At 38.8% G+C, this 9,878-nt stretch overlaps 2 protein-coding genes across 3 annotated transcripts; one reads left to right on the forward strand and one right to left on the reverse strand.

Moving 5' to 3' along the window:
- The first annotated feature begins 686 nt into the window (after positions 1-686).
- Positions 687-3,350, forward strand: LOC125221986 (peroxisomal adenine nucleotide carrier 1-like). The gene is made up of 5 exons (XM_048124357.1): positions 687-1,035; positions 1,842-2,073; positions 2,410-2,556; positions 2,629-2,798; positions 2,882-3,350. Exons 1-5 carry the CDS (start codon positions 905-907, stop codon positions 3,159-3,161), a joined length of 960 nt encoding a protein of 319 aa, XP_047980314.1. The 5' UTR covers positions 687-904; the 3' UTR covers positions 3,162-3,350.
- A 212-nt stretch (positions 3,351-3,562) lies between these two features.
- On the reverse strand, positions 3,563-5,755 carry LOC125221974 (heavy metal-associated isoprenylated plant protein 33-like). Of its 2 annotated transcripts, XM_048124339.1 has the most exons (4): positions 5,663-5,755; positions 5,499-5,579; positions 5,151-5,226; positions 3,563-5,043 (listed from the first exon to the last, which is right to left on the reverse strand). In XM_048124339.1, exons 2-4 carry the CDS (start codon positions 5,526-5,528, stop codon positions 3,662-3,664), a joined length of 1,488 nt encoding a protein of 495 aa, XP_047980296.1. In that variant the 5' UTR covers positions 5,529-5,579; positions 5,663-5,755; the 3' UTR covers positions 3,563-3,661. The 2 variants fall into 2 exon arrangements, with proteins under 2 accessions (XP_047980296.1, XP_047980304.1); XM_048124347.1 differs by having other exon boundaries at positions 5,499-5,734.
- Between the last annotated feature and the right edge of the window lie 4,123 nt (positions 5,756-9,878).

The raw sequence follows: 9,878 nt of genomic DNA on the forward strand, positions 1-9,878 counted from the left end.
TGTGACTCGTTTTTATTTGTGAGGGACCGAATAATTCAAAGATAATGTTTTGGACCAAAATCATAAAATCTCCATATGTTAAGGACAAAAAAAGGTCTTTAGTCTAATTCATTTAATCAATTACGTCTATAATTTTTACATATGTATGAATTACGTGGATAAACTCAGAAACGCGGCATATAAAATATTTTTGTTATGGACAATTGAGAAAATTGTCAAAGCCATAATATGACCGCCGTGTTTCAAAAGTTGAGGGATAAATTAGAATTTGACCAAATTTCATGATTTTTTTGGTCATTTACCCAAAATTATACGGTGGGAGTATTTTTATTTTCACTTAACATACAAAACAAAATTTTCTAAAGTCTCGTGTTATCCTACAAGTATGATACCCCTTTGTCCGCGGTTTATAGTCTCATTTTACCATTTTTATTAGTTTGTGATTTAAGAATTTTATTTCCTTTATTTAATTTTAGTTGAATGATTTGGTCATTCAAACTAAATCATTAATAGTTATATTTTATTATAAAATTAAAATATAAAATTGAGTTTATATTTTGTTAATTTATTTTTCTTTAATTTATTAAAATCTATAACAAATTATAAATGGCGGACGGAATAAGGATTTTTGTAGATAAAGATATTTAGCGGACTAATTTGAATTCCCCACTCCACGTGTGAAACAGACTCTAAAAGAGTACTTCTTCTTCATACACAAAACTGCCCATTCCTCACACGCTTCCCAACGCGATTGCTCCGACCAAATCTTGGACCCACACAACTATCTTCTAAATTCCGCCGGCCACCGCCGCCCCGGTTCTTGATTTAATGGCCCAGTTCGTTCCATTCAATCTTTAATTGTTGCAGAGTTAAATTCATTGGAATCTTGATAGAATCTTGAAAAATGGAGTCTTTGGTGGAGGCAACATCAGGTGCGGTGGGTTCCCTGCTCAGCACCACCATTCTCTACCCACTTGATACTTGCAAGACTAAGTTTCAAGCTGAAAACAAAGCCCATCAACACCAAAAATATAGGTTCCCCCTTTTTTCCTCTCTCTCAAGAATTCTGCTTTTTTGTTGCTAGTTCGTTTTTAATGTAAAATATGTAGCAAGATAGAGATATGGCGGATTAATTTAGCTTTGATGAGGTTTATATATGAGTTGAACTTATTAAAAATGGGATCTTTTTCTACAAACAAAGGTATTTGTTGACAGTGAAAAATCTCTATTTCCTAGGATGTTAGTTGGATATTGGAGGTAGATGAACTCGAACTAATTTTTTAGTATGTGAACAATTTGAAGATTCTCTGTTGTTTAGAATTGGGGTTCTGGAGGTGAAATTTTAGTTGGGTTGTTGTTGTGATGTTCATTTCTAGGCTTGCCTGAGACTGGTTTTGTTGGCTTTGTTTGCCTGATAAGTGTTGAGGATTATAGATGCAATTAGGGGATCTATGTATGATTATTTCTGATTTATGTTTATAGTTATCTTTGATCTTATCCGTTGTGAATGAAATGATGAATTGGTTTCTGAATTTTGCACAGATCTTTTAAGAGTTAGGGTCCAAATTTATGTTAAAGTGTCACTATTAGATCATTCTTTTGCTGGATGGCATGTTGTTTCTTTGTAAGGATTATGATGCAGAACGCTGAGAATCATCCGAATTTTCGTCGGTTCACTATTGAATTCCGAAAGAACACAAGAGAGGAGAAAATAGACCATAGCCTTTATTTATCGAAATACAATTTCCAAAATAACAAATAAACTAATACATGGATGACTCCTAATTATTCTCCATGAGATTACATAACTATTTGGATTACTTTTATGTTTGTCTAAACAGGAACATCTCAGATGTCCTTTGGGAGGCAATATCTACACGTCAAGTTCTCTCTTTGTTCCAGGGTTTGGGGACGAAGAATTTTCATTCCTTCATTTCGTCGTTCCTCTATTTCTATGGATACAGCTTCTTGAAGAGGCTTTATTTGAAGAAAACTGGACTTAAATATATTGGAACCAAAGCAAACTTAGTCATAGCAGCAGCTGCTGGTGCTTGCACAGTCGTAGTGACACAGGTTAGCAATAGATTTGACTGCTCCATTAGGATTTCCTTGAATTTCTTGTACGGTTCCTTTCGGATTATGATGATGATGCATTTTGAGAACAATACGTGTAAAAGCTTTGCCCGATTTTTGAAACACTACATGGCAACGTATTTCGTGTTCTATAACATTTGATGGAAACGGACCTCACTAATCATCGTCAAGATCACACCATTGTTAGAAAAGAAACTTTGTTGTGTGAAAACTGTAGGGCTTGTACTCCAAATGACCTAGTAGAAGGCCGGTGATGAGGGCGAAATTCGTTGTTGTAATGTTTGATTGTTCGTACCTCTTGTTTTTTCACTTCAGCCTCTGGACACAGTTTCCTCGAAGATGCAAACGAGTGAGTTTGGGGAATCTAAAGGATTATGGCAGTCCTTCTCGGAGAGCACGTGGGGCGAGTCATTTGATGGCCTAGGCATCTCTGTTCTTCTCACTTCAAATCCTTCCATTCAGGTTTGATGACTCGTTGGTTCGAGTGATATGTCAAACGGAAGATTTCTGATATTCATAACTCAAATTGTGCAGTACACAGCCTTTGATCAGTTAAAGAATAGAATGTTGAAGGAGAAGATGAGGAAAAGGGAAAGCGGCGCAGCAGCATCACCATCTCCTGAAGCCCTCTCTGCACTCACCGCCTTCCTGTTGGGGGCTGTCTCAAAATGTGTCGCCACCTGCATAACATACCCTGCTATAAGGTTATATCGCTAGCAACCTGTCTCATCCCACAACCAAATATTTTCACCCCACGTTACAGAAAAAAGAGCTTTTATATGGACAGGTGCAAAGTAGTTATCCAGTCAGCCGAGTCTGATGAAACCAAGGACGGCAGATCTCAACTGAAAACGCGTAAAACTGTGTCCGGTGCACTGCATTCGATATGGGAAAAGGAAGGGATACTTGGGTTCTATAAAGGTCTGCAGGCACAAATCCTGAAGACAGTCCTGAGCTCAGCGCTACTTCTAATGATAAAAGAGAAGATCACGAAATCAACGTGGATCACAATGCTTGCACTGAGAAGGTTCATCCTCGTGACAAGAAGCCGGTTGAAGAGCTCATGAAACGAGTCTCAACTCAAGCCCAGCTGTGCAACGTAGGGCGCAGAAGCACGTCGATTCAGCAATGGATTTAAGGTTAGAGTTTATAGTAGCATTAAATTGACAAATTTATCCTCTTCAACGAGAGGTGATCCTTTCATCAATGTTGTAGTATGAGATTGATTTTAGTGATTATTGCTGTTTATTGCCCTCTTTGAAGCGTCACACTACACATTCTTATCATCAACAACCAACAATCCCCACTCACACATTCTCCCATTTGGTTTGAAGTTTAAACACATTTGCATTTCATATATTATCTATCAAATACTCCCTTTTCATGAAACACTAATCTAAACATTAGTAATCAAAACGGGAGCAAATTAAATACCAAAAAAAGGGGAGAGAAAGAGAAGCAAGCAAACTTGAAGTAAAAACATCTCCATTTGTAGTACTATAGCATCAAGACTAGCAATTCAAGAAACTGTGAACTATTCAGCACTTGATTCATCCCTCTCTCTCCCTCACATCACCCTACAACTACTGGTGTTCTCATCACTGAACATGGCATACTGGTCGGGCCGGTCGCCGGGTGGCGGAGGGTACGGGTAGGGCGGATACGGCGCCGGCATGTAGTTGACTGCCGGGGGTGGCCTGGCGTACATCATCGGCTGGAACCTCTCGTTCCCGTTCGCCCTCTGCTGGTTCATCATCATGGTCGCTAGCTGCTGCTGGTAGTAGGGGTTGCCACCTGCCATATGGTCAGGGGGCCCGCCGCCAGGGAAGTAACCGGCCCCATTACCGCCATGAGCAGCGGCCGGCAGTCCTTGCACAGCGGCGAGGTTTCCCATTTGCCCCATTGGTGGTGGATTTCCCATATGCTGCCCCATTTGGCCCATGGGCATACCACCACCACCACTCATAGCCATCATGTTAGTCATGCCATGAGGTCCATCGCCCATTTTTTTGGCCCCATTAGGCATGAAATGGTGCCCGTTGCCTGGCAGCCCGCCGCCTCCTCCACCACCACCGCTGCCACCCCCATTCTTACTTTGGCCGGCATTGCCCCCGCCACCATGCTGACCGGCCCCGCCCCCGCCCCCACCATTCTTTCCACCCTTCGGACCACCGCCATCTTGATTCTGATTCCCACCACCACCATTGCCACCACCACCCTTCTTCCCACCCCCATTGTGGTTCATCTGTACAGGAAGGCTACCACTTCCACCGCCCCCACCCTTTTTCCCATTCCCACCACCACCACCAGCATTTCCACCGGGCTTCATCATCTGCGGGAGCTGGCCATTCATCATATTTTGCATCATCATCCCTGGAGGCATTTGTGGGCCACCATGGCCACCCCCAATCACCGGCTTCATCTTATTTAAGGGCGCATGATCCATGTCATCATCGAGCTCATCATCATCAAAATCATCATCATCAAAATCATCGTCATCATAATCATCATCACTCAGGTCCTCTTCCTGGGGCAGCTTGAACTTGACCGACTTCGCATTCTGATCCTTGCTGCCACTGTTAGGTGCCATCTTCACATCCTTCATGAACTGCGGCAGCATCTTCATATCCTGAAACCCCTTCATCTGCTGCAGCGGCTGATTATGCCCCGGGGGGCCTCCTCCACCACCACCCTTGGGCTGATTGTTTCCCCCACCCTTTTGGCCCTGCCCTTTATTCCCACCACCGCCGCCTTTGCCACCATGGTCGATTTGAAGATTTTTGAACTGGTTGTTGAGGTGGTTTTGATTGTTGTTGTTGGAGGGCTTTGCACCCCATAACTCAGCATGCTTCCCATTCTTGATTAGCTTCTTAATCAGTGTGTTTGGATCAACATTACCAGAAACTGTTACCTTCCCTTGCTCTGAATCTATTTTAGTAGTGTATACACCTACCACAAAACCACACACTAATTAGCCCAATTCCTTTTCAAGATTTACACAATAAACATAAATTGGGCCAACTTTTTTTCAAGAAATACCAAGTACATATGCATACCTTCAATCTTCTGCAAGATTTTCTTCACTTTATGCTTACAGCCATCACAGTGTATATTGACTTTAAGAACACAAGTCTGCAAGGCCAATCAAAGAGAGAGATACATCCACTTAAGTTAGAGTAAAGACTGCAACTTTAAGATGTGGGAGCCATGAAAACAAGAAATTAACGTTGAAACAGCACAAAGATTAAAACTTTATCCGAATGAAAACGTCCATTTCAGTGAAATTAACAGAAAACGTGAGAAGAGAGAAACAAGCACTGAAAATAGCACGCTACAATGCACACACTCAGTTACACGAGCCCAGCATTTATCAATAAATGAGAGGGAAAGAGAGAGGTAGGTACCTGGATCTTCAAGAATTCATCTTTACTCATTTTGCAGCAAATTACAAACAGGGTAATGCAGAGGCAGAGAGAGAAGTAGATCTGGATGAAAAGAAGTTTCAACAAATTAATGTGCAGTGCTCACAAAGAAGGAAAGGGATAAAGAGAAAAGGAATTCACATTACCCTGCTGAATTCTGGACTGCCTCTATTTTAGAGTTTTGGGGAGAGAAGAGTGTTGCAATTGCAAGGAACAAACAAACTCTCACTCTTCTTGCTTTTGGAGCTTTTATTTATGGCTAGAACCTATCTTAAACTATTACTACTAAAATTAATTATTAATTATTTTTATAATAATAAGGTGGTGGGGATGATTATTAAGCCACATTTTAATCTAATACTATATTGATTTTAATTTTCTTTTTCCCCCACTTTCATAGATATTGGCATAATTTTGGGCTTTAATGCTGCTGCTTGCGGCTTGGCTCTTTCTAGAACAACGTTTAATACCCCAGCTCGGCTTGACTCGTGTGGTTGCTTTTATTTAACCATGGTTAAATATATAAGATGCAAAATTAATCTGCTGTATATTAATTACCGTCTGATTTCAAGTCAGATTTTACCCTCTCCAAAAATTTGGTTGTATCAATAATTTTTTCTGTGGTTTTTGTAATTTAATGCATGTTGCGTTTAGCATTTTCAGGCAAACTGTCTCTCATTTGATTAAGATTTATATTTATTTTTCACAATGATTTGTTCACTTTGAAAATTGAATTTTGATTTGTGAAATTATCGCACGTTCAGTATTTGGTAAAATATTTGTGTCAAAATTATAGTCCAGTCTCACTTTCAAAATTTATTTATGAATAACGAATTTGCATTTTTTTGATTTTGAAGATAAAGAAATGTTATGACTATTTTAGAAATGTTAATGTTCTTTCTTATAATGATAGTACATGTTTTATGTGGTGGGATGACGTGCTTAAAATCGTTTATTACATCAACGCGTATTTTGCCGGAAAAAAGACAAGTGGATGATTGCGAGAATTGCAAACTTCGTGAAAATGTACGGCTCTTAAAAAGTGTGGGAAAAATCTGAATTTGACTATCTTTTTGTTATTTATTGGATAAATTTCTATTTAATATTTGAGGATTATTATGAAATAAGGCAAATTATGTTACTACATTTTGTTTAAAAATCTATTTTTATCTATGAGAGAAAGTTCATAGCACATTACTATAGATTATGATGACATTCAAAATCTATTTAAAATACCTATTTCAGAGAAGAAAATATAATCAATAATTAAAAATAAGAGTTTTTGGCTTTAAAAACCATAAACTTTCCCTCAATTCCGATTTTTTCCACCAACTTTGAGATTTATTTTTAAAACTACGAACTTTTGATTTGTTTGCTTCTTCCCACATCGGGTCAAAGGTGAAACCCGACTGGTCTATGTGTCGTTTTTAATCCTATTTGGCAGTAAAATCATAAGTGAGCTCCTATATGGCAATGCCACATGTCTTATTCTATTTTGCCATATTCCCATTTTTCACCCTAAATCTTTGCTCTATTCTCATTTCTCATCCTTCATCTTTTTCGTAATACCATTTTCCATATGAGGCTTCTCCAAATTCCAGCTGCCACTCCCCCCATTCCTCCTCAATTACTCCGACCTTGACCGCCTCACCCGCATCGTCAGCGGCGCCGTCTACGAAACCAGCAACCAGATGCAAGGTGGAGATGGTTTCATCGCAGGGGAGTGAGCTAGACGAAGGTAAGGCGGCGCCGGCGAAGGGAACAGAGTTGCCGTGAGAAGGAGGAGAGCGATGGAGAGGATAGTCAACTTCGGCTCGCACGCCGGCGACAGGGTAGACCCCGGTGGAGGCGGCAGCTAGGGGTGGCAAAATGGGTAGCGGGTAATGGGTAAATTCCCATCTCGACCCCTACCCGCCGGTTATTGGGTACCCACTACCCGACGATAACGGGAAACGGGACGGGATCGGGTAATGCGTTTTAGAGTTTTACGGGTAGCGGGTATACCCACTACCCGCGCGGGTATACCCGTTAGTCCCGATAATACCCGTTATTATTAGTATTAGTCATATTTCATCTTTTAATACCCCCTCCGTTCCATATTAATAGACGTGTTTCAAATAGTTAAAGTGGAGAAAAAAACAAGTAAATAGTTAAATAATAATAGCCTTATACGCACTCATTTTGAAAAATTAAAAATATATAGTTATAATGGAGGAAAAATAAAGTAAGAGAGATAATAATGTAGAGAAGAGTATTTCTATTATTATTTTTCCAAAATGAGTGAGAAAATGAAATGTCTCTATTAAGGTGGAACAATGGAAGTACTTTATCTAAGAGTTCTTTTGAAACATTTATATATTCCAACGAACATACAATTGAAAACTCACCGAACTAGCTATAGAGTGTTCCCTAACTTTTATTCCCAATCTATTCAACGTTTACCATCGATATTAATAAAGTAAATTAGGGAACATTGACGGTTATTATGGTTTTCAAATTTTTTATTAGGATTTCGGGTCGGGTACGGGATACCCGACACGGGTATCGGGTAATCCCGGTATGTCGCGGGGCGGGTATCGGGACAACAATTTGGCTAAAATCGGGTACGGGTACCCGACTTGTCGGGTACGGATACCCGCGGGTAATCCGTTTCGCCACCCCTAGCGGCAGCAGTGACGTCGACGGCGGATAGTCGGGATGCGGCAGCGCTGCACACGGCTGTGAGAGAGAGAATGAGGCAGAGATTGAGAAAGAGCTAGATTTGGCGGCGGTGTGTTTTGTTGAGATCTGCGGATTGAGGAGCTGAATTGCAGATGCATCACTAGAAATTGTTGAAGATTGAGCTCGAGAATCACACATCTCCAGGAATTCTTCAATAATTATTTCCTGTATTTAATTTGAAGTTTTAATTCAAAAAATAGTGTTATTTCAGTCACAAAATCAGTTTCGAAGTTAGGGGTGAGCAAAATAACCGAAAACCGAATATCCGAACCGAACCAAATCGAAATTTTGAATTTCAGTTCAGTTTTTTCGGTTTTTCGGTTCGGTTCGGTTTTAAAAATACAAAAATTTCGGTTTTTCGGTTCGGTTCGGTTTGGGCGAAAAAAAAAACCGAAAAACCGAATTATATTTTAAATATATTATTATATATTTTTATCCTATTAATTTAGTAAATTATATCATATATATAATATATATTCTTCTAATATATTTTTATATAATAAATATTATATATATTGTATTAATTTTATATTATATATATTTATATTCTATTAGTATATATAAAATAAAATAAATTAGATATATTAAAATATACTATTTTTTTTTTGTTTTTCGGTTTTGTTTTAAAATTTCGGTTTTTTCGGTTTGGATCGGTTTTTTAAGTTCGGATTTCGGTTTTTCGGTTTTCGGTTTTTCGGTTCGGTTCGGTTTCAATTTTAGCCTAAATTCGGTTTTTCGGGTTCGGTTCGGTTTGGGCGAAAAACCGAACCGAAACCCGAATGCACACCCCTATTCGAAGTTATATTTCCGGTCGTCCACGTTGGACAATTTTGTATCGGAGATTTGGTATTCGGGTCGAGTTGGAAAATAGCAAACGAATCAAAAGTTCGTGGTTTTAAAAACAAATCTTAAAGTTAGTGGGAAAAATCGAAATCGGGTAAAATTTATGGTTTTTAAAGGCAAAAACCCTAAAAATAATTGATAAAAAAAGTAAAGTAGCAACAATTTATACCTTTACAGGTACATACCATCCTGAGAAATGAATGCAAACAAGTTGGACTAATCATAGTCAACCGTACATGCATGAATATTTTAATGTATTTTACACTCTCATACACAAATATGTTCTCCATAGATATCTTATCAAATCATATCTCTTACCACACCTACATCTTACTACTACATATAAAAGTACGGATTTTTGGCTTTTTAAACCAAAGCCTTTCCACGAATTTAGGTTTTTCCCATGAACTATGAGATTTGTTTTTAAAACCACGAACTTTCATTTCGTTGGGATTTTCCCTCGGCGGGTCAATGACGAAACCCGAGTTGTCTACATATCAATTTTAATCCTATTTGTCACTAAATTGATTACTTGGATCCTATTTGGCACAATAATACATACAGTCACAATTATTACATAACAAATGACAATTTTTTAATAAACAAAACACAAATTTAACATTTTGAATTATGTTATTCGGGTCGGAAATGTGCTATTCGGGTCGGGTTGGGAAAATCCTAACGAAATGAAAGTTCGTGGTTATAAAAACTTCTCATAGTTCATGGGTAAAACCGGAATTCGGGAAAAGGTTTTGGTTTAAAAAGCCAAAAACCCTAAAAGTAAATAGTAGTACAACA

This window comes from Salvia hispanica, chromosome 1, assembly GCF_023119035.1.
Source record: "Salvia hispanica cultivar TCC Black 2014 chromosome 1, UniMelb_Shisp_WGS_1.0, whole genome shotgun sequence".
Lineage (NCBI taxonomy): Eukaryota > Viridiplantae > Streptophyta > Magnoliopsida > Lamiales > Lamiaceae > Salvia > Salvia hispanica.